At 41.1% G+C, this 25,394-nt stretch overlaps 1 protein-coding gene across 2 annotated transcripts; it reads left to right on the top strand.

The window, feature by feature from the left end:
• The first annotated feature begins 5,310 nt into the window (after window positions 1-5,310).
• Window positions 5,311-12,398, top strand: LOC147615313 (protein MODIFIED TRANSPORT TO THE VACUOLE 1-like). 2 transcript variants are annotated; one of them, XM_086779387.1, is made up of 5 exons: window positions 5,311-5,986; window positions 6,491-7,120; window positions 7,229-7,384; window positions 7,466-8,338; window positions 12,124-12,398. In XM_086779387.1, the coding sequence occupies exons 1-5, from the start codon at window positions 5,759-5,761 to the stop codon at window positions 12,163-12,165; spliced, it is 1,929 nt and encodes a 642-aa protein (XP_086635513.1). In that variant the 5' UTR covers window positions 5,311-5,758; the 3' UTR covers window positions 12,166-12,398. The 2 variants fall into 2 exon arrangements, with proteins under 2 accessions (XP_086635513.1, XP_086635512.1); XM_086779386.1 differs by having other exon boundaries at window positions 5,315-5,986; window positions 7,466-8,362.
• The last annotated feature ends 12,996 nt before the right edge of the window (window positions 12,399-25,394 follow it).

The raw sequence follows: 25,394 nt of genomic DNA, 5'->3' as shown, positions 1-25,394 counted from the left end.
TGGCAGATTTATTCACGAAGGCTCTTCCTCATGAAAAGTTTGAAGCTTTTCGTAAAGCTTTGGGCTTACTACCTTTTCAGGATTGATTAGCCATACCTTGTACATGTTCACATCATCACTCTAGCGGGGATTTGTACGATTATATGGTAGTGATGTGTGTGAACACACTTAGGACCGTCGGGGCACTTTTTCCCTCACTAGGAGGTTTTCCTCCCCGTGCGTATGTACACCCTCTTATCTACTCATTTTGGGGTGTGTACTTATCTTTTGTATCTGGCACACATTTATTCATTCTAATCTAGTGAGTTTGTGTGCTCTCAAGCTTCTCTATCTTGTGTGTGTGCATTGTTGCATCCCTAACCCTAATTCCAACATTAACATGCTTTCTTGCCAACTTACATTCACTAATGTCTACATATATAAAATTAAAATTCAACCTTTAAGAAATTTTACACACTCAATGACTATGCCCCCCTTGACCACACAATGTTTTACACTACACACTACAACAAGGTGTGGAAAGAGGCAAGTGCGGGAGGGGCGATGGAGGGTGTGTGGAGGGGGATATATCATATATAAGAGGTTTTATACAAATGCTAATGGGATAGACTTGGTATCAACAATGACATGTGGAGGAAGATATAATTTTGTGCTATTATGATAATTTTTATAAAGAGGTTGGAACCATAGGGTTTTGTGTGATTTTTTTATTTTTTTATTTTGTACACTCTTACACTTTGATGTAGGATTAATAGTCATGTTTCTTTTGAGACAAACACACACACACACACACACACACACACACTCACCCACCTACATAGGGCCATACCTCACTCTCATATGATGTCACTGCTTGACGAGTGTAGCGCGAGAGATTTAACCTTGTAACCCCCACACACTTGTCACTGCTTGACGAGTGTAGTGAGAGAGATTTAACTTTGTAACCTACACACATTAGGACCCCGAGCTCTAACTACTCTCTACACTACTAGAGATATCGTCTTTGATATCTAAAAACATAGGGAAATAGGGCTAGCCCCATAGTATGTACAAATGTTCCCCCGGATAGCATATAAGAACCTCCACTATCCCTCATTACAATCTCTGCAAAACATCAACCTTTCATTGTGTAACACTGAACAAAGCAACACAGTTAGCCTTGCACATTCTCTTAACCTGATCAAATTCCACCCCTTGATCTATTCTTGATTGAAAGACCCTGGCATTCCTTAAAGTCCAAACTTCCCATAGTCTTATATACCTAATCATGGTAACAATGAGGGTAGTCTCTTCTTGTGACTCCTCTTCTTTACCTATCGATCAATTTGACAAAGTGAGTCTAACCCCAATACTCTAAAACAACCATTTGGTCATTAATGTCTAAAAGCCCCTTATAGCTGGATAGTTCCAAAAAGTATGTTATTCATCTTCCAATGTAGCATAATATCTGGGGCAAGTCCTTGAAGTGAAGTTCCTTTTCCCTAATTCACACCCCAAGGGGAGATCCCACATCATGGCCTTGCAAAGAAAGATTTTGATAGCTTCCATAGTAGTTTCCATCTTTTCTTCCATTCAAGTATTGTGGAAGAATCACAAGCATAAAGAAGTTGCTTATATAAACAAAGTATGCCAGTTAATGCAAGAGAAGTCATGCAAATGCTAAAGTGAGATAGAAATAAAGACAAGATAATTTTGTCCTACTATATAAAATATTTTGTTAAGTGGTTAGAACTTCAAGGTTTTGAGTGAAAGAAGAAAATTGCTTTAATGCACGATTGATGCTGGTGTTTTTTTTATAGAGAGATTTACATACACACCTAACACCCATTCCTCCCCTCCCAACAATTTCATTGGTTTTACTGCCTGACCATTGTTTGTGCCAGATTTCAACCTTGGAACTTGTGTAATAAGATGCCAAACCTCTAATCACTCAATTATACCACTAGAGACATTAATAATGGTGTTTTTAAGTAAATAAAGTGAAATACAACATATTTTCATGAATGGCCTATAAAAATAAGGATCAAAACAAGTTAATTTCACTTGTGTTTGTTATAAATTTGACTTGCATACAATCACCATCATCAACGGGTGTTAAACCATTTTGATGATTAGTGTAGGAACACCCCAAGCTTTTGGTGCTTTATGAACACCTCCACAAAACCTTAAAGATATCATGTTTATATGTGATAAGAGAACACCCAAGTATTGTGGCATTCTCACAAGCATGAACACACCCCATATCAAGGAAGTAATATAAACACAACAAAGGTAGCAGTAAAATGCATCGAGAGCAATAGATTAGAGTAACACATGGGGGCAATAAATGCAGCCCATGGCAGTGGCTAGATTGAGCCTGAAAACTAGAGGTCCAATTCAGCCCACGACAGTCTAGAGCTAAATTTAGTCTACTCCCTACGTCCTCACTGTGCCTTACGACTATGACTTCCGGCTCCCGTCACACCATGGAAATTGAGGCCTTTCACACATAAGGTGAAAATTGACTAACTATAGTTTTTTCGTTCATTGAAATTTATGGCTTTTGCATAAATTTGGGGATTCTACAGAGGGATTGAGAAATTGAAGCTTTTGCAACTTGCAAATTTGGGGCTTTTCTCACATATGGATAATTTCTTCAAATTGACCCACATATTTTTGGGGCTTCCTCCTTAGAATTGAGTCTCATGCATCAAATTGAAGCCACTACATCAACAAAGAATTTGGGTTTTTTTCCCTTACAGCTATCGATTTAAGCAAATCGTGGGGCTTTGCCTTAGCCTCTAAGCCTACTGACATGACGGTGCTTGGGAGGGTGTGCGTGAGTGTGTCTGGGACGAGGTATGTCTCCTTGGTGGGCGTGGAAGGCAAAATCTTAATTAGCAAAGCATTGGGGAGTTTTTCAAAGCTCCAAAATCATCTTCTAGTTATGTATGAGTCAAGGGTTCTCTGCTAGGGATGTCCTGCAAAATATGAATATTTTGTAGTCATGGGTTCTCTGCTTGGGAAATCCCCCAAAATATGAACATTTTGTAGTAATGGGTTCTCTGCCTAGGAAGTCCCCTAAAATTTAAATATTTTGGATGTCTTTTTTGTAAGCCTTGTTTCTATAAAGGCGATTGTCTATGGATAATCTAATATAGGCATTATGTATGATCAAGCTCTTTTATAAAGTTTGACATGAGAGTTTTAGGCGAGCATTGTATTCTTTTGTATCATATGATTACAATTTAGAGTAATGGCATCATTGTGTTTTTTTGTATCACATGATTACAATTTAGACTCCAAATTATCATATCAAAAGTCTCTCTCTTTGATGACACTCCTTCACTCCGAAGGGGGGTTTGTTGGATATTTCAGAGTCTAGTAAGTGTCCAATGGTGTGTGAACACTTTAGGTATGAACACCCTCTTATTAAGAGAACATAAGATAGGGCCTTGGTGCCTAATAAAGCATTGAACATGGTAGAAATATTATCAAAATACAATCTTTGTTGTGTTGTGCAATCTCTCTCTATTATTGGCTATCACTACTCTCTCTCTCTCTATTATTGGCTATCACTACTCTCTCTCTCTCTCTCTCTCTCTCTCTCCCAGCACCATCTCCATGGCTTGAACCTCCATCTTCATCTCTTTTTGCACAAGATCTACTCCTACACTCACATCATGGATATCTTCCACCCACCATAGCATGATCTATGATCTTGTGGATACTGACAATCCATTAATTAAGGATTCAATATCATGCAAAGATACAACACCAAAAATTTAAACAACTTACCAAAATAAACGAAATTTGCCATTAATCTGTTTACAAACGTAACATAAGTTAGGTTTTATGAAGATGCATGATTTTGTATTTTTAGAATGAATTATATATTCTACAATAAAATAATAAAGAATCCTAGCCATGATTGTTCTAAAATTATGTTTAGAAAAAATAATGACCGAGAAAAAGAACTTTGTACTTAAAAAAGAAAGGAAAGGTTGTCAATGGAAATGGTAAGTCAACAATAATGATTAGGCATACTATGGACTACGGATCTAAGAAAATAAAAGCAAAGTTGATTTTGTCCATCTCTATGACCATCATTATCATTTACTTTTCTATAGCCTTTAATTAAATAAAAATGGTTTTGGTCAATGTAGACCATAGATTATACATATCTAGAATCAACGAGAACATTGACTAGAGACCTCTAAAAGTATAAGATGCTTTTAAAAACTAACAAGTGGTCATGGAAGAAAAGTATGAAGTGTCTTGGAACCATAGGTCTTAAGATATCGATATTTTGGACTACATTTCGATTAAAGGTGCTATTTTACCTTGCAAGTGGTATGCCCTTGGTAGTAGCTATTCCATTAGTGGAAAAGAGTGGTAACGCCAAACCTTATGTGTGAGGCGGAGAAGCACTGAATTGTCTAAAACTTCTTATAATCATTTGTAAGCCATAGGGATCTATTACAAAGTTGTATTTTATGTGTGGTCCTATTGAAAGAATTGTAAGATGTTGTAAACCATTACATATTCTTTTAACCTTGTACAAAAGCAAAGTTTGTCTTGTATTTTGTGTAGAGAATTAAAGAATAAGAGAGGGATGTAGAGTAAGAGGGGCTTCCTTGCCTCATTTCCCCCTTCTTGTTGAAGAGTAAGATGTTGGGTAAGATGTAGAGTAAGAGGGGTTGTAGAGAGTAAGATGTTAAGATGTAGAGTAAGAAGGGTTTCTTTGCCTCATTTCCCCCTTCTATGCACATGTAGAGAGAGAGAGAGAGAGAGAGAGAGAGAGAGAGAGAGAGAGAGAGAGAGAGAGAGAGAGCGCATTGGGCCAATATGTTAGGTCTTCCTTGACCCCCTACTAGTTGTGACATGGAGAGCACCATCATGAGTTGAATAATAATGCCAAGGAACTTGAACTGCCACATCAATGCTTGCTATTCAAGGAACAGTATCTTGACCTCTTGACCATGAATAGCAATCGATTCTTGACCAATCATGCGAGGCCACACACCACACGAAGCTAATATTGTAATGGGAAAGGATTTACAAGCCATGGGGATAAATTTATTGGCCCATATGTGTAAAACAACCTAAGTGGTAATTAACGTCAAAAATTAAATCCATAACTAATAATAATAATATGGAGCTTTCACCAAAAGAGAGTCCTTGGTAACCACTATCTCTATCTTAAGTAACTCTTTTCTAAGTTCTTAATATAAAAAGCCATTTCGTTGAAAATAAAAATAAAAAAATATGGGCCGTTACGGGTTAGTACTCTCTCTAATAAATAAAATAATTTTAATTACAATTAAAACCACACGACCCTCTCTTTACTGTGAATTTGCTTTTTCCTAGCCTCTTACCGCACGCATCAACTTGCTAGCTGCATGTTATAACTTGGAAGATGATTTGATTTCTTTGTCGTGTAGAATTCATTGCAGAGTGTGCAAGCTTTTTGTTGGAAAGCTGAGAAAATGTCAATTCTGCGACATGGGTTATCTGCCAAGGGAGCTAATGTGGGTGCATCGAAATGCTTTTTCTTTCTCGCGTACAGCAGCTTTTTGGGTTTGTAGAGCGAGAGAGGGAGAGAGAGGTCTCATTTTGCAGACAGAGAGGGAGGGGTCTCATTTTGCAGAGAGAGAGAGAGAGAGAGAGAGAGAGAAATCATTTTGCACAAGGCCCTTGATGGGCAGCTCCTGATCATTCTTCCAAGCTGCCCAAACAGACGGATTTTTCCAATAAGAGATTTGGGTTGCTTTCAGCTATGGAGGCCAGCAGAAGAGCTCTAGAGTTCAGCAAAAATGCCATAGATGCATACAGGAAAACTCTTCTCGTTGATAGAGTGACCTCTGACGATGAGAGTTCTCCCCCTGTGTACCTTCTGGATGAGATCTCAGAAGTTCTAAGGTCCTCTTCCTTAGACCTGATACAGGAGATTGTGGAGTACACCTTCCGGCGCCTCCGAAACCGAAGCTCTCAAGTCAAGCACAAGGTACCTCTCTTCTTACTTCTAAGGGTTCTAATCAAAGTTTTCAAGATTCCGATCTGATATTCGAAGGGACATTGAAAACAATGGACAGATCAGAATCAAAACACATGCAGGGCTAGGATTAAAAACATGATTTGACAAGTGGAGGGTGTAGTTTCAAGCATGGGGAGAGTGGCTCAGCCCACCCTCTTGTGAGAGCTCATATACAATGTAGTTGATAGGAAAAGTAGATTCAATTGACAATATGAGAGGGATTGCTGATGAAACGAATGCTGCTATAGATACATCATTATATAGATATACATATGCATGTATGTGTACTTATACATATACATATGCATGCACACACTCGTGCGTATACATATACCGCGTATGTATGCATGCATATTTAGATAATGGAAAACTTGAAATCAAGAGACTACATTTGTGCTGGAATAACTATCCTATAGTGTATACAAGATTTCAAGTGCTGGGCATGAATGCTGATCTTTAGCAGTGTAATGGCAGGTCCTCCGATTCATCAAGTACACTGTGGCTAGAGCTGGGTCTGAGTATCGGAGGGAGCTGCAACGTCATTCTGCCTCCATCCGTGAGCTTTTCACTTTCCGAGGCTACATTGATCCTATCAAAGGCGATGCTTTGAACCAAGCCATCCGAGATGCAGCTCATGAAGCCATCAAAGCCATCTATTCCTCGAATGCAGACCTGCCAGCTTCCATAGGCATAAGCAGGCGGATTGAAGGTTTCGGTAGCAGAAATTTTTCGAAGTCCATGTTGGGTTTTGGCTATTCCTTTGGAGGAGGATATAAAACTGCTGATCCTGATGAAATTAAAAGAGGGAGTGATGGACATTCTGATGGCAAGCAAGATAATGATAGAGAGATACATGGCAATCTGGACCACAAGTTTCCCTTGCAAAGGCCAAGTGGGGATTCTGACCATGGGAATTTCCAGACACAAAATGGGAACGTCACCTCTCCTGAGGACAGACTGGTAGACATTGTCACGGCTCCTGGAGGAGTGCGCTTACAACCTACCCGTGAGAGTCTGCAATCCTTTATGTCAAGTGCCCAGAAACTTGATGCAGCCAACCTAGCTTGTGCCTTGAAGACTAAAATGCGGTCCCCTTCTTGGCAGGTGCTAATACACCTTTTAAAAGTTGCTAGTGAGCTCCTTTGCTCCATCATATTATCATCATCTCTGGCTTAGTTTAACTAAAATGTTTGTGGATTGATGCTTGACCAGGTACGACTGAAAGCCATGTGTGTTCTCGAAGCTATCTTGCATCAAATTGATGCTAGCCTTTTGCAGTTCATAGAAGCAGATGAAGGAGCTATGCAAGGCTGTGTTCAGGAGTGCCTTCTTTTTCCACAAACAACACTAAGGAAGAAGGCAAAGGAGGTAACTTCTCAGTTCTGAAAACTAGACGACTTTGGAGATTTCCCCACTCACTTGAAAATCTCACAAGCTGCTTGGGTGCAGGTTCTTTATCTTCTTTTAGCCCTGAACAAGGTAAAGAATCATGAAGGAATACCAAATTCTTCCATGGATGGTACATCTCCCATCATAAAGACAAGCGAGGAGCCTTTCTTCACAACAGAGCCGGACCAGGAGGAAGATAGGGATTATGATATCTTGGGTCTCTCACTCTCACCTGCAGCCACACTCAATGCTAAACAAGCCATTGATATTTTTTCTTCTCAAATTGATGATAGTGTAGAGATTCACACAGTTGGTGCCTCTCCTGGCACGGTGGTAAATGACCCTTTTGATGGAATGTGCATTCATGGGTCCCATGAATCAGCAGGGCTACAGGCAGAAGATCTTTTATCAAGTGGGTGGACGGATGAAAGACTGTACAGTGTCGATGAACCTTGTAGGGATTTGGAAGGGAAGCAAAGTTATATGTTTCTAAGAACAAATGCTTCACAAGCTGAAACAACAAGACAAAGTCAACCAATCGAGAGCATGGTGGACAACTTATTCCTGACTGATTTTACAGTCAAGTGTCCAGGAAAAAGTGCAACTTGGTCTGGATCAGAGGCGCTTTTGGAAGGCAAAGTATATCCAGTCCAATTCACAGAAAACAAACCAGGCCACCAAAATGTTTATTTCAATCCTTCCTATATGTTTCCAATGGGTATGGTTGGACCTTTGCATAACAGTCTGGCACAGCAGCAATGCCCAGGTGGCCTACAAGGCTTTGAGCTTGGGGTTAATATTGTGACCGGCAGTCTTACTCAAAGAGATGCGGGGTTTAGAGAGGGTCTTGGTGATACTTGTCCGAAAGGATTCGACTTCTCAAGCAAATCTGCAGCTGATGGCATTTCAACTTCGGTTGGCTTCAAAAACCAGGCAAAACCTTTTGACTTCATTGCGGTATGTTTAACTCATTGTCTTTATAGATTTGAAGTATGAACATGGTAAGGAACACGAGGATGTTATGTTCAATGGCTTGTGTATCAATTGTTGTCCAAACATGGCAGTCCTTATGTGGTTAAGAAGAAAGTCCACACAATGGGTTGATGCTTGGTATTGTCTTGCTACTCATAAAGTCCACCTTCAACCTGTGATGACATCTTCAGCCCTACTGTCTGCATGGCACTCTGTTCATCCCTAGCATGGATGCATGTGCCAAACTTCTGGGAAACTAGGCTAGTGTTGGCCACTTGTATGCCCTAATAGATAAAGAGATAGGCTGGAGTGACAGAGAGGGTTAGGGTTGCACATGGGTAAACTGGGAAACTGGCCTATGAGAAAATAAAGAGAGGGGCTAGTGTTGGCCACTTGTACACCCTATTAGATAAAGAGAGGGTAAACTGGGCAAATGGCCATTGAGAAAATGGGTAGCAGGGAATAAGGAAGGCAAGCTTAGACACCAAGTGGGACAGTTTTCAGTATTTATAAAGGTTATAGGATATGAGACCTGATTTGGAGGATTTGGGCAGCCTAGAGACAGGTTAACAACTCCGGCACGGGAGGGGGAAGTTAAGGCCCCCCACTCTCCCAATTTCTCATTCATCTCTCGTTGTATCAACTCTCCCACCTGACCTATGTCCATGCATGTGAAACAATCATTCACATGAGAGAAGTCCTCTGAGTATGTACCATGTACTCAAGGCGCAATATACCAAACACAAGGTCTCCCCTGTCCAAATCTGAATTGAGTCTGTGTTCAATCATAAGATCTCCTTTGTCCGATCCTTACCTAATACTGAACCCAACAATTGCTTCCAATGCATGACTGCCAACTTCCTCCTCTATCCTGACTCCAGAGTCTGTTTTACTCTCAGAACCCTAACTTCTTGGAAGTTTCCATTGATGTTAATAGAAAGGTTGTCTAAACCCACTAGAGGCGAGAGATCATTCTTCAGTCACCAAGCTTCAGAAGATTACCAACTGAAGGAATTTGTTCTTGGAGAATCAATCATTTTCCCAAAAGAGGCCCAACTCCTTGAGTCATTCCGACTCCTCGAATCATCTTGCATTCCCTGAGCCATCCATTGGAAAGGCAATAAACTCTTCCGGATACCATATGCTCTTTGAATACGAGTAGTCTGTCATGAACCAACAACTATCTCAAGTTTGGTTGTAGCTACCCTTTCACCCCACCAAATTGGGTGAAAACTGAACGTCAGCTTTTCTAAAAGCTACTGAATGTCCAAGCATATAGGACAACTTTCAAAGTGTCTAGAACACTAGTTGCTTCAGGACTCAACTAATTTTGAACCCCTATGTTCACAAGGACAAAATATTTTGATTGACTAACAAAACTAATGGAAGTCTACCTTTTGGGCAAGTAAAAACTCCCCATCCGGTGTTGTGTGTGTCCTTTGTCCTCGTAAATCCTAGAGACACAACAAAGGGTCAATAAATAGTACCAAGGGGCTAGTTATAGCTAAAAGCTTATAAATAAAGCAAGGGCCAATAATAGCTGGGTTATTGCTATATAAGTGACCTTGGGGGCACTTATGAGTTAGGAGAGATATCCACACGGCGGACAGTGGAGCTGCAAGGGGCGTGGAGGACTTCATGGCCTGTTGGCAACCTTAGAGGGCGCCCTTGGTTCACTTACTCTCAGGCGGCCTAGTGAGAACAGGCTTATGAAGAATAAAAGTCAATTTGTCATGTTTGTAACTTACTCACTTCCCATTCATGAAATAGAATTGAGTTTTTTCTCCATTCCCTCTCTCCCTTGCAACCCTTTGTGAGTGTATGTGGACATGTCATTGCTTAGGGTTTGGGAAGGCAATTCCCTGCTCTAGACCTTACAGTCTCTTCCTTCTCCTTTCTCGTCTCTTGCGAGTCTAGGCTTGCTTACCACATTGGCCATGGCTACTTTGGATGCATCACCTACTACAAAGCTTGGAGCCACCTTGGTGTGACGACAAGTGCGGGAGAACCGCTTGAGAAGTAGCCTTCAGCACACGAATGATAAAACTCCTCTAAGAGCGTGGCATTTGGCAACCCCGAACGACCCTCACACACGAGGCTAAACAGGTACCAAACGCAAAATGAAAAGTCTCTTGCTGGTTTCTCCTGCTTTTTCTAATGTGATGCCCATTCTTTCGCTTTTGGGTGGCACCGGGCGGTAGATAATGCTGCATCACCCTGTCTACTCTTGCTGGTTTCCCCTGCTTTCTAATGTGATACCGATTCTTTCACTTTTGGGTGGCGGTGGATAATGCTGCATCACTCTGTCTACAAAACCATTGTGTGTGTACACAAAACCATCCTATGTGGAATTCCTTCCCTGTTTCTGTGGTGTAATCTGCCTCATACTGCTTCCACGAAATACCTGCATCCCCCGACAAATCCATGGAGTGATGCATGTAGGCCTTCTCTTGTGTATGCACCACTTTTTATATATATGATTTAAATTGGCTGATCCGTGCAATCCCCTCTACTGAAGTGGCTTTACCTGGCGAAAGCTACTTCAATGGTGCCTCACAAATTATGGTGAAAGCTACTTTTCATGGTACATAGAAGCAAGCTCGTCCATCCTGAATCAGAGCATCACCCATGTGAATCATCCATGCAAAGGTGTCATTAGTCCTTTTGAGGGCTTCTTCCTGCTGTTATTCCTTGCACTCCAACACAGACAAAGGACTTCCACATCTTTCTACTGAATCCGGTGTTCAGAAGACCTGTTCCTGCCTCTTAAGCATGGCTACCATCTTAGGTTACGTGCTCATTTCCAGAGCTCTCATATTCTTGATCCTGCCTAGGCCTCCGTGGTGTGCATCTGAGTTTTGTATCTGACATGCCCGCATGAGTTTGTGTCTAACATCTAAACATACCATGTATTATCTGCATGACGTAACTATCTAAATCAGAAACCAGAACCGGAGTTTGGACTGTGGCCAGGGGGCTTAAGGAGAATCTTTCCCTGTTCTCCTCAGCCCTTGCTAAAGGATGAGGTCTGCTGCTTATTCTGAGGAGCATGCTGGTCTTTGCCAACTCTAGATTGTGACTGGAGCAAGAGAAATTAAATTTGTTTTGATACTAATGCCTGATACTTCTGCAGAAGCGATAATTTTAAACAATTAAGCCCTGTATTGATTTAGACAGCAAGAAATCAATCAACTACATGGTGTTTGCATTGTTTTCAATGCCTAATGGCCAGGACATCTTCCCTTTCTGTGGACTATTTGCTTTACTGATATAAGAATGAGAAAGTGTACGTCAAAGGCTGGCTGAAATCTGAGAAAAAAATCTTACCATGCGGAACTGAACGACAGTCTGGCTCTTCCCCTTCAAACTCCAACAGGTCCACGTTGCTGAAAGTTGCAGGCTAAGAAGAGATGGTCTGATTTTCTGCTGTTATGGTGTCACATGCATAATGCCTCAGATGCATGTGCCATGACCATGTACCAGGTTGCCTGGTAGGCTAGGTGACTTGTGAGCCCTAATTGATAAGGGGACAAGCTCATTGAGTGCACAGTCAGTCAGGGATGCACTAGGATAGCATTGATGCATGTGTGCGATGGGAGCGACTTGGGATTGGTTGGAAGGTTTACATGGGAGCGACTTGGGATTGGTTGGAAGGTTTACATGGGCATAATATTTTCACTTCTTTTGAGCTATCTTCAGAATGTATGCACTTGATTTATCCTCTACTTCTGTTGGTCTTTTTGCAGGACCAATTATGTGCAAATTGGAGTTTGAAAAAGCCTTCATGAGTATCTCAGCTCTCTGGATGGTTTGCAGATGGATGCTTCAGCAATTTTGGTAGCCTTACAGCCATCTCTAGGGCCACCCTCAAAGTTTCAGGAAAGTAACTCTATTATTTGAGCCCATTAAGAAAGTTTCCTATTTAATAACCCTCCAAGATGTCTCCTGTTCATTTCCATTGAGCTGTTTTGTTGGAGAACAATTAATAGAGCCTGTTTATGAAGGCGTTTGGTTGTAGCCAGCCTGTGCTTTCCTTTTCCTCTAGAAAATGGAGTGTGATTAACTATGTTGCATACTGCATGTTTGTTTCTTGTTTCATCACCTCCTTATCAAAAGTGTGTCAACACAAGATGTAACCCTATGTTATGAAGAAGGTGAGATTAACTTCCGTGATTAGCCAGTTAAAAACCAGTTAAAACAAATAGGTGTGGAGGATTAACTCATTTGGTGTGAATAATTGGCTATGTGCACATAAAGCAAGGACTATCATAGCCAATACATAGCACAATTAGAAAGAAAATGGACGACTCCTCTCCCTCACACTAATCAAACTTCATGTAGATGAGTTGGTTCCTCTACCCTAGCCAAGATGGTGGTCTCAATTCTCTTGTATGTAAACTGTCACACACAACATAAGGTTTGCAAAAGCATTTATATGGATCATAGTCCTTCTATGAGGAATTTTGATCTTACAAATACCCAAGGTCACATTCTTTCATATGAGCTTTCAAAAGACACTACTATGTTGACAATCATGCCATGTGAACAGTGAAGGAACCTGCATATCTACAGGAGGTGTTCAGATGTGTAAAGCAAATGCAATTACCAAGGAGGCATTTGTATATCCTTAATCTGAATCTTACTATACAAGAGCTCAACCGTATCATTCACCGAATCTTCCCACAAAATATAGGTTTCTATCAAGACATATTACTCAATATAGATTCATTGACAGGGCAAGTTATTTAGTGACTTTAACCATCTACAAATAACCTTGGAACATTTAGCCGCACTCACATACATACAACAAAATGTGCTCCCCCTTAATCTATTATTATTATAATAGTATAGTCTTAGGCCCATTTAATTCATGGATCTTGAAACCCAACTATAGTTGTGATTAGAGCCCCCTCCACTACTTCTTCTTGGTAGCCTTGACCCACCAAATACATATTAGAGGCAAATTTCTTTTGCTAACACCAAGAGGATTGAATTATAAGTATTCTAAGGGTCATCACCTAACAATCTGACATTCCAAATACAAAGTCTATTCCTAATCATCGTCGATCCTAACTTATTTTGATCATGTACTATCCAAATCGCCACCATTACTCAGAGTGTCAATCCAATTCTCAAATCATCCATTTGACATCCAGATCATTGACTCAAAAATCTCAGATTTAGATTGCCGATCCAATTGGATTTTCAAAAAGCAAAAAAAAAAAACAAAAACAGAAAAGTTAAAAATTCATACTTGCGTTGTTTATATACATCTTGCATGTTTTTAATGCATTTGTCAGTTTATCATTCCACTATCAAAAAACCTTGAAAAATATAAAAACATTATAAAAATCATAAAGCCCATAAAAAACTTCAAAGAATCATAAAATACTCATCTAAAGAACCTCAACAAACGATTTTGGCAACGGATCAAGTGCTTATGCATTTGCGATCGGGTCAAATCATTGTTCAATCTTATTCTAATCCAAAGCTCAAATACAAGACTTCATCTCATGCTCTAACATTAGAGAGTGGTATTGGACCACGTGTGGAGTTGACCACCCTAATTGCGCCAAACACCAATACAATAGTCCTTCACAATAGAAGAGACTAGATTAGTATTATGGGGTATAAACCCTATAGAGCTCCATTAGGGAGTGGTCTAGTACCAATCCCTAATGCTCTAACATTAGGGAGTGGTATTGGACCACGTGTGGAGTTGACCACCCTAATTGCGTCAGACACCAATACAATAGTCCTTCACAATAGAAGAGACTAGATTAGTATTGTGGGGTATAAACCCTATAGAGCATTATAACTGAGGAAGGAGCCTAGTGAGTACCAGGTATTCATAGGAGGTGAATCATCAAGAAGGATTGAAAGAGCTCAAAGAGCTCACCGAACTAGAGATAGAATAGCTATTAGTGAAAATGTAAGGGAACATGTTCAAATTTGAACGTATAGCTAGTGAAACCTATGTGCTATGATGCTACATTTGGACAACCTCTGTGCGAGCTAAGGTTGAGAACATCCCCATCTACATTTGGACAACCTCTGTGCGAGCTAAGGTTGAGAACAGATCATATCCCTCATCTGAGGCAAGTGTTCGAGAGGTGCAGTTACTATAGGATGTGCCTAAACCTAAAAAAGGTGTAAATTCATGGTTAGGCATGGTAAAATCTTAGGGTATGAGGTGCAGATACCACAGTATGTACCTAAACCTAGAAAAGTGTAAATTCATGGGTTAGGCATGGTAAAATCTTAGGATATGTGGTGTCCAAAAATGGGATAACCATATATCAAGGAAAGATTTGAGTTATTTTAGAAGCCCAAAGGCCTTCCAAAGGTTTATGGGGTATTATAAAAGATTCATATTCATATGTGCAAAAATTGCTAAACCTCTATATGCCTTACTCATATGTTTCATATGGACAAAAGAATGCGAGGAAGCATTCCATAAGCTAAAACAAGCTTTGATCTTAGCTCTAATTTTGAGACCACCCAGATGGGATATTATCTTCCATGTACACATTGATGCACCGGCTTATGCCATAGGCTCCATATTAACTCAACAAGGAGAAAAGAATATGGACTTTCTAGTCTGATATGCGAGTTGATAAGTTGAACGAGCAACTCAACAAGGAGAAAAGAATATGGACTTTCTAGTCTGATATGCGAGTTGATAAGTTGAACGAGCAAGAGCAGAACTATATACAACCATAGAGAGAAGGATCATCAATGGTTTATGGTATTAAAAATTTTTGCCATTATCTTGTGGGCGAACAATTTTGTATTCTACATTGACCATCAAGCCTTGCTCTATATAGTGTGAACATACCATGCACTACATGGTGAATCATTATTGCTTCTTCTTGAGTTTAATTTTACTATTCTCAGTGAGAAAAGGGTAAACATATGTAAGAGATACTCATTTGTCAAGAACCTTAACCAATGAGAGTTGAGAATGATCTTCCAGATGCTACTTTATTCCAAATCAATTTAGTACTAAGATGAGCTATGAAATTACTCAATTCTTGAGCCAGGGGTTTCCATTGGAGGAATCAATGTCCTTAAAAAGAAAGAGATAACTTGTGAAGGCAACAACCCCTTACACGCTCATCTCAAGGTAGCTTTATAGGAGCACCCCTTTTAGCACCCCTTTTTAGCATTGCTTGTAATGGTGTGGTGATAGCCCATGTTTTGTTATGAAATTCTTTTTTGCCAAGCTTTTTTAAGTTTTATCAATGGATAGTTTTATACTTGTTGCATTATACCAAGTGCGCAATGAAGCACATGTTGCATATCTGCACAAACAGTTGGAGTCTGAGCACATGAATGAGGGAGACTCAATGGATAGCTTCTTGACCAAGATCAAAGATTTTAAGGAGCAGCTTGCTAGTGTGGATGAGATATATCCTGATAGTACATTGGTGCCCACAGTTCTCAATGCATGGCCGGATTCTTATCAGAGTTTTGCCTCTACCCTTAGATCCATGATGAAGGGAAATCCAAATGCCCTTACATTTGATGAGCTGGTTTTTCAGTAATCTTGCAAGAAGAGCAGTCTAGGCAAAACAGATCTAATATGCGAGTTGGTGACCAAGCTTTGGTTGCCAATTAGAAAGGCAAAGGTAAAGCTTCTTCGCATGGTGGCTATAAGCCAAAATCAAAATCCTCAGGTAAGGATGCAAAGAAAGAAGGTAATGATAAGCCTAAAAATAAGGGTAAGTGTCACTATTGCAAGAAACTAGGGCACTACATACATGAGTGCAAGAAAAGGCTAGAGAAGGAAAAAAAGAAAAAATCGGACATGGCTGTGACTGATGTATCTGCACCAAGTGCATAGAAGAAGTAATCTGCAAGTTTTGCTCAAGATGATTGGGCATGGACTGTACATTGCAGTTATGACCCTTCCGTTCATGATGTATGCATGTCAGTGGCAAAATCGGATGCTTGGTACTTTGACAGTGGTGGTAGTAAGCACATTACTTCACAAAAATGTTTTTTCTTATCTTTGGAATCTGTCCCAAGTGCAAGAACCGCCACTTGTGCAAATGGTTCCTCATATCATGTCAAAGGAGTTGGTAGCATTGTGCTCACTGCTGCAAATGGGGGCGCATTTACTCTTTCAAAAGTTTTATTTGTGCTAGGCATGAAGAAGAACTTGCTGTCAGTTTCTCAGCCTTAGCCTTGTCATGCTTGTTGGTGAAATTTGTGGATGACATATGTATAGTTTAGGATAGAAATGATGGTTATTTTATCATTTCCTCAGGTACCTTGTTACATGGCCTATATAAGATGGATGTATTTGAGAAGTTACAGCATGATGCTTGCTCAGTCTCTACTATGACTAATGCTATGAGTGATGCAGAATTATGGCATGCACGATTTGGCCATCTGAATTATGGCAGTTTGTTATGCCTTTAAAGGCATGATATGATGTCTAAGTTGCCAACTCTTGAGACCCCTACTAGACATGTATGTGACGGGTGTATTCTTGGTAAAATGCATCGGGCATCATTTCCAAAGGATGGATCTCTGAGAGCTGTTAAGAAATTATAGCTTATACATAGTGATGTATGTCGTCCTATATGAAGACACCATCTATTGTGGGATATCTCTACTTCGTCACTTTTATTCATGATTACTCCAGATATAGTTGGGTGTATCCATTAAAGTAGAAGTCAGAGGTTTTTATGTGCTTTAAGCACTTCGTATCCATGGCTGAAAATGCATGTGAATGTAAAGTTGACACCCTTCGTTCAGATTGAGGGGGGGAGTATATGTCCAAGGAATTTCATGCATATATGGCTGAAAAAGGCATAAGGCATCAATGTATAGTGCCATACACGCAACAAAATGGTGTGGCTAAGAGGAAGAACAGGTCTCTCATGGAGATGGCACGATGTATGGTGAAAGCCCAAGATTTATCTCATGGTTTTTGGTTAGAGGCAACTATGTGTGCAAACTATGTGTTAAACAAATGCCCTACCAAGGCCTTGCAGTCTAAAACTCCTTATGAAGCTTGGCATGGCAGGAAGCCTTCTGTGGCTCATTTGCGTGTTTTTGGTTGTCTTGCTTATGCTCTTGTGCCTGAGCAACAACGCAGTAAGCTTGATGATAAGGCAGTTAAATGCATATTTGTGGGATACAATTCAGAAAGCAAGGGATATAGACTTTACCATCCGGTGTCAAAGTGGATTTTAATAAGTAGAGATGTTTTTGTCGAAAACTCAATTCAACCCCTGCTTTCGTGCAAAAAACAGCAAAATGTATGCTCACAAGACATGTTTGATTTGCTCCTACCTTTATTTAATGGAGGGCAGCCATATGTAGAGCAAATGAATGCTCAACCAAGTGCTAAAAATCAGCCTTTGTAGGTGCAAAATCGACCTACAAATCATCCTTTTGATGAGGCAATTATTGAGGATGTTGTGGATAAGGAGAGAGTAGCCATAGAAGAATCTAGGCGTATACCAAAATGGCTTGTGTAGACATTGAGGGATAGCAAGTTGGCAACTCTACCTAGCAGAACTCGTGCAGGTTCTCATTATGCAAATTATTCTCATGTGGATCATGTTCTCATTTCTACTTTATGTAGTAATGAGGAGGAACATGTTTCCTTTGAGGAAACAGGTTCTCATTTCTACTTTATGTAGTAATAAGGAGGAACCTGTTTCCTTTGAGGAAGCACAGGATGATGATCATTGGATGCATGCTATGCAGGATGACTATAACTCTATACTCAAGAATGACACCTGGTATTTGACAGATCTACCTCATGGCAAGAAGGCCATGAGGTAGATCTAGCTCATGGCAAGAAGGCCATTGGTACTAAGTGGGTTTACAAGTTAAAACGCAAAGCAGATGGTAGCATTGATCGCTACAAGGCTAGACTTGTTGCAAAGGGGTATGCCCAGCAAAAGGACATTGATTATGATGAGACCTTTGCACCCACATCTCGTATGACTACCATTAGGTGTCTTATTGCTTTGGCAACACATCATGGGTGGAATGTACATCAGTTGGATATTAAGACTGCAGTCTTGAATGGTGATTTACATGAGGAGGTGTCTTATTGCTTTGGCAACACATCATGGGTGGAATGTACATTAGTTGGACATTAAGACTGCATTCTTGAATGGTGATTTACATGTATGCATCGCAGCCTCCTAGTTTTGATGTGAAAGGGGAAAAGTCTAAAGTATGCAGGTTGAAAAAGGCTCTTTATGGCCTTTAGCAAGCTCCTAGAGCATGGTATGAGAAGATTTATGCATACTTGGTTGCAAATGATTTTTGCAACAGTTCAACAAAGAGTACCCTCTATGTGAAGACCTCTATGTGAAGAGGAGTAAGGATAAATTTTTGGTCATCGTTCTATACGTTGATGACATGCTGCTCACGGGACTCAATATAGATCAGATTTCAGCCTTTAAGGCTGATTTGCAGTCATTGTTTGAGATGTCAGATTTGGGGCCCTTGCATTATTATTTGGGGATTCAGTTTATGCAGCGCAATGATGGCATTGTTATGTTGCACTCTAAATATATACAAAGGCTATTGAAGAGGTTTAATCTTGAAGAGTGTAAACCTGTGGTGGCTACACCTATGGAGACAGATACTCGACTTAGTCTTCAAGATACAGGAGACTCTTTTGATTCTAGTTTGTATCAGCCAGGCTGTTGGATCCCTTCTTTATGTATGCAACACGAGGCCAGATATACAGTATGCGGTCTCACAGAGTTGAGCAGATTTATGTATAGCCCAGGTACGAAGCATTGGTAGTGTTACATTCCCGTAACGTCGCTACGGGCATTACCACAAGAGGGGACGGCCTCTGGCTCACCACCCAGCCATAGAGGAAGAATGAGGATTGCCCCTCATCCCCCAGGCTATATAGTGTGTGGCCTGCCGTCCACACTAGCCTGGCCGCCCATGACTCCGCATGGGCGTCCTCTCCCACTGAACCCCGGATATAGCCATCCGGTCTGCCGTCGGTCACAGGCGTTACAGCCTACGTGACATTACCCCCCCCTTAAGAAGAGTTTTCGTCCTCGAAAACAAACTGGGGAAACCTTTTGGAAATTGCACTACGGCATTCCCAGGTAGCTACCTCCTCATCCCTATCTATCCATTTAACAAGTACCTCCTGGTACACTTTATGTCGGGTTTGTCTGTTTTGATACCCAAGAATCCTTTCCGGTTCATGTGGTATCTTTGGTGGCTCTATCAAGTCCACCAAAATCTCTGGAGAAACTGCGTTCTCTAACCCGTGAACTGATTTCTTCAGTTTACTGACATGGAAGACATGATGAACCGGTAACTCAAGTTTGTACGCTACGTCCCCAATCTTCTTAAGGACCTTGAAAGGACCGCAATATCTAGGAGAAAGTTTATCACACTTTCCCGTTTGCATGGTTGCTGACTGCGCAGGAACCTTTAAAAATACAAAGTCACCTTCTGCAAAGGTCACTTGTCTGCGTCCTTTATCGGCAAATGTATTAGCGCGATCCTGTGCGCTACGGATGCTCTCGCGTGCAGCTTTGAGCATATCATTCATTTATCAAGGAACTCCTTGACAGATTGAATCTTCTCCTTTTCCAGGCCTACAGCCATCGGAGATCTCGACTGGAATCCATACATTAACATGAATGGTGTAAATCCAGTCGGGTCGCTGAGTGTTTGGAGCTGTTATAGGCAAACTCCAATAATGGCAAGTACTCTTCCCATTAGATTGCTTCTTACTAATATAAGAACGCAACATATCCTCGAGTATTTGGTTAACTTTTCAGTTTGACCATCAGACTCCGGATGATCTACCATACTCATACTCAGAGTAGTATCCAACTTTTTGAAGATTTTCCTCCAAAAATGACTGTTGAACTTTTATCTCTATCCGACACTATATCTGCGGGCAGGCCATATAGCTTGTAGAGATGTTCAATAAAGAGTTTTGCCAACTCTGGCGTTTTTACAGTTTTTCTTCGTGGTAATAAACTTTGCCAGTTTAGTTAATTTGTCCACTACCACTTACACCAAGTCATTCCCTCGACTCGTCTTGGGTAAACCGGTAATGAAATCCATGGAAATGATTTCCCATTTCCTTGAGGAATCTCCAGCGGATGGAGTAGTCCTTCCACCTTAAGACGTTCATGTTTATTGACTTGGCACTTACTGCATTTCAGCACGTAAGTCTAGACGTTCGGAGGCAGACATATCTTTTGTTAAATCGGAGAATTTAGCAAAAGATGAGCTTGGGGTGAACCATGGTACCCAGGAAAAAAGCTCTTCACACTAAAATAGTGCACAATAATTTTAGGGTGATAAAAATCCATCTCGCGGGAATGTTTTACAACTTTCCATAGATAATAGATGAATACCATGTACTTTACGGAGTTAAAGTACATAGGTGGTGACTTCGGCGCCACATTTTTTGTAGGAAGTCACCAGTGGTGTGGTTAGGTCGGCCGAGACTCCACAAGACCTATGAACTAGTTTTTAAGTTGACCTCTATGATAAGGACGTCCAAAAATTCGTGTTGTAATACTAGAGATTGTACTGTTATGTGCAATGGAGGGGTCAATTTGTGTAGTCACTTCTTAGCAGGAGTGACTTAAGCATCTTGTTATAGATGGCTGTATATGGTACTCCCACTCGGGGGAGGTACGCCATTGGGTACGGAGTTACTCATAGACTAGTATGGAGCTACTAGTGTGATGATAGTGGGTACGTAGTTACTCACTAGTGTGATGATAGTGGGTACGTAGTTACTCACTAATAATACATATCTGCTAATAAAATTAAGATCCTCGAGTGAAAGATACTCTAGATCACCATTTTAAATTACCGAACCACAATCCATGAGTATCGAGGTACTCATAAATATGTTGACGTTGCTCAAATCGAGGGACCGATTTGTTCGATGGTATGGAATAAGCAAGGAGAGTGGAGTAACTTAAAAGTTACACATCACTAGTCCTAGTGAGTTGTCGAGGTCATCTGTAGTTTGATGATCCCCTCTACCTATCAGATAACATTCAATTTTGCAAGCCCTGGCATTTAATCCGTAGTGATTATGAGTTGGATGTGAGATATGGTAATGAAGTTCTTATAAGAGTACTCGTTTATTTGCTTGTCATTGGTTATAGCTTGGTAGAGATTGCCACCTGTGATGGGTAGGTAGCTTTGCCGCTATGATGGGGAGGCAGCAAATAATGTTCTCATAGTTATACTTCATACCAACACCAAACAGGGATAGGATGAAATTCCTAAGTTCATCATCACGAAGTACTGTGATGTTTGCATTTATATTGAATGTATGATGTAATGAGACATTGAATTGTGTAATTACCATCAATTATCTAGCAACCTATGGCTTCGCAGCAAGCTCAGTCATTATCTGTGGATTGATAATGTGGTTATTAGTAGTTTGGAATTTTTCTTGATAGATGGTACAACCCACCCAAATGATTCATAAGTGTGTAACCGCTTATGAAGGGTAATAATATGCAACAATGAAGCACCTTGTTACAAGTGTGAAACCACTGATCTGTTGCAAAGCAATTTATAAATAGTACCACCATATGTGCGTAGACACTATACCACATCTTCGTTGCAAGATGTTTAAAAGTTTCTTGGAAGGACTCAAGAATATAACATATGATATTAAACATGGTCTAGATTTGTTCTTGGACCTATGACACTAGCGCGTAGTCCGCTTGAGAGTAGAGTTTTTGAGGACAAAAACCTTTCTTGAGGGAAAGGAGGGATATCCTCAAATATCACATAAACTGGAATAGTTGTGTGAGTCCAGACAATACTTGAAGGGATGTGTCTGGTAATAACAACAAAGAGTTGTAAGTGAATGGATGTAATTCCAGACACCCGTAGTGGTGCAAGATCGTTATCAAACATCTCCACATACTATATGGTCTACCCGCATATATAGTATGGCATGAGAGATAGGAAGTTTGATTGTTATATTTGAATGGAAATTTTCAAAACTTACATTTACTCTGAGTTAAAGTGGAGTTTAACCATCCGTAGATTGATGGTAGTTAGAAACTCAACAAGATTCTAGAGCATATGCTTGTGCAAAGATGTTACTCGGAGAGGAAGTATCTCTCAGCTTTGGAACTAATCCTTGTGATGCATGATTAGATTGGCCGTAGAGCTTTCCAACGAGAAATTTTAACAAGTTGGTAATGCAACATGGTAGCGTAGTCTACAAATATCTAGTAGCATAGTCTAACAACTTGCGCTACTAGAGTGCTCTCCAGTACATTAGCTTCTGTGCTAATGACATGATGCAAAATCAAGGCATGAAATTTGCCTTGGGGTTTTGGTTGAAATACCAAATCATGGCTTGTGTGAGCATGATACTGTCTTTACAGAGGTCTGGCGTGTTGTACGCGTACGCACTTTGTCACAGCCGCGCCCACCTTCCTCGCCGGCACGTAATGCTAGTCCGAAAAAACTGGCCATAGGTGCGGTGGGTAGCGAGGCGAGGGTTAGTCCTGACAGGCTAGCCGAGTCTTCGGGGTATAGTTTTGATAGTCCAAGTGCGGGTCATCCTGGGATTCAGAAGACCTATGCACTAGTAAAAATTGAGTTTTATTGGCCTAGTTTGTTTAAGAACGTTCAGACTTATGTGCTGAAATGCAGTAAGTGCCAGGTCAATAAATAGAACGTCTTAAAGTTGGAGGACTACTCCATCCGCTGGAAATTCCTCAAGGGAAATGGGAAACATTTCCATGGATTTCATTATCGGTTTACCCAAGACGAGTCGAAGAAATGACTCGGTGTGGGTGGTAGTGGACAGGTGAATTAAACTGGCAAAGTTTATTGCCACGAAGAAAACTGTAAAAATGCCAGAGTTGGCAAAACTCTTTATTGAACATCTCTACAAGCTATATGGCCTGCCCGCAGATATAGTGTGTCGGATAGAGATAGAAAGTTCAACAGTCATTTTTGGAGGGAAATCTTCAAAAAGTTGGATACTACTCTAAGTATGAGTATGGTAGATCATCTGGAGTCTGATGGTCAAACTGAAAAAGTTAACCAAATACTCAAGGATATGTTGCGTTCTTATGTAAGTAAGAAGCAATCAAATTGGGAAGAATATTTACCCATATTGGAGTTTGCTTATAACAACTCCAAGCCTGGATTTACACCATTCATGTCAATGTATGGATTCCAGCCGAGATCTCCGATGGTTGTAGACCTAGAAAAGGAGAAGATTCAATCTGTCAAGGAGTTCCTTGATAAATGACTGATATGCTCAAAGCTGCACGCGAGAGCATCCGTAGCGCACAGGATCGCGCTAATACATTTGCCGATAAAGGACGCAGACAAGTGACCTTTGCAGAAGGTGACTTTGTATTTTTAAAGGTTCCTGCGCAGTCAGCAACCATGCAAACGGGAAAGTGTGATAAACTTTCTCCTAGATATTGCGGTCCTTTCAAGGTCCTTAAGAAGATTGGAGAAGTAGCCTACAAACTTGAGTTACCGGAGAGTTCTCAAGTTCATCCTGTCTTCCATGATGTTAGTAAACTGAAGAAATCAGTTCACGGGTTAGAGAACGCAGTTTCTCCAGAGATTTTGGTGGAATTGATCACTCCACCAAAGATACCACATGAACCGGAAAGGATTCTTGGGTATCGAGACAGACAAACCCGACATAAAGTGTACCAGAAGGTACTTGTTAAATGGACAGATAGGGATGAGGAGGTAGCAACCTGTGAACGCCGTAGTGCAATTTCCAAAAGGTTTTCCCAGTTTGTTTTCGAGGACGAAAACTCTTCTTAAGGGGGGGGTAATGTCACGTAGGCTGTAACGCCTGTGACCGACGGCAAACCGGATGGCCATATCCGGGGTTCAGTGGGAGAGGACGCCCATGCGGAGTCATGGGCGGCCAGGCTAGTGTGGACGGCAGGCCACACACTATATAGCCTGGGGGATGAGGGGCAATCCTCATTCTTCCTCTATGGCTGGGTGGTGAGCCAGAGGCCGTCCCCTCTTGTGGTAATGCCCGTAGCGGCGTTACTGGTGTTACATTCCCGTAACGCCGCTACGGGCATTACCACAAGAGGGGACGGCCTCTGGCTCACCACCCAGCCATAGAGGAAGAATGAGGATTGCCCCTCATCCCCCAGGCTATATAGTGTGTGGCCTGCCGTCCACACTAGCCTGGCCGCCCATGACTCCGCATGGGCGTCCTCTCCCACTGAACCCCGGATATAGCCATCCGGTCTGCCGTCGGTCACAGGCGTTACAGCCTACGTGACAGGTAGGTTGTCAAGCGGGTTTTTCACTATTTGCAGGGCACTCAGTATTTTGGATTGTTTTATCCAAAGAGGGGTGAGTCACAGCTACATGATTTTAGTGATTCAGATTGGGCTGGATGTTATGACACACGAGTGTCCACTAGTGGGTTTTGCTTTTGCCTTGGTGATTCATGTATATCATGGCTTAGCAAGAAGCAGCCTACAGTGGCCACTTCTAGCTGTGAAGCTGAGTACAGGGTAGCTTTTATAGCTACAGTTGAGTGTGTGTGGCTCAGACGTCTTATGGTTGATTTGGGTGCTGGTGGTGCACAGTCGTCTAGCACTACCATTTTCACTAACAGTCAGGGCGCATTAGCAGTTGTTGCGAGGAACCCAGTGTTTCATGCTCGCACTAAGCACATTGAGGTGCATTACCACTGTGTTAGGGAAAGACTCTCTGCAGAGTAGAGATCGGCTTGATCTATGTGTCTACACATGACAACATGGCAGATTTATTCACGAAGGCTCTTTCTCATGAAAGTTTAAAGCTTTTCGTAAAGCTTTGGGCTTATTGCCTTTTCAAGATTGATAGGCCATACCCTGTACATGTTCACATCATCACTCCAGGGGGGGATTCGTAGCATTATATGGTAGTGATGTGTGTAAACACACTTAGGACCGCCAGAGCATTTTTTCCCTTACTAGAAGTGTCACGTAGGCTGTAACGCCTGTGACCGACAGCAGCAGCAGAC

This window comes from Cibotium barometz, chromosome 40 (genome assembly GCF_041138505.1).
Source record: "Cibotium barometz isolate CiBa-2024 chromosome 40, ASM4113850v1, whole genome shotgun sequence".
NCBI classification, from domain to species: Eukaryota; Viridiplantae; Streptophyta; class Polypodiopsida; order Cyatheales; family Cibotiaceae; genus Cibotium; species Cibotium barometz.
The sequence above is the reverse complement of the archived record's forward strand: the minus strand, read 5'-3'. Positions and strand labels throughout refer to the sequence as shown.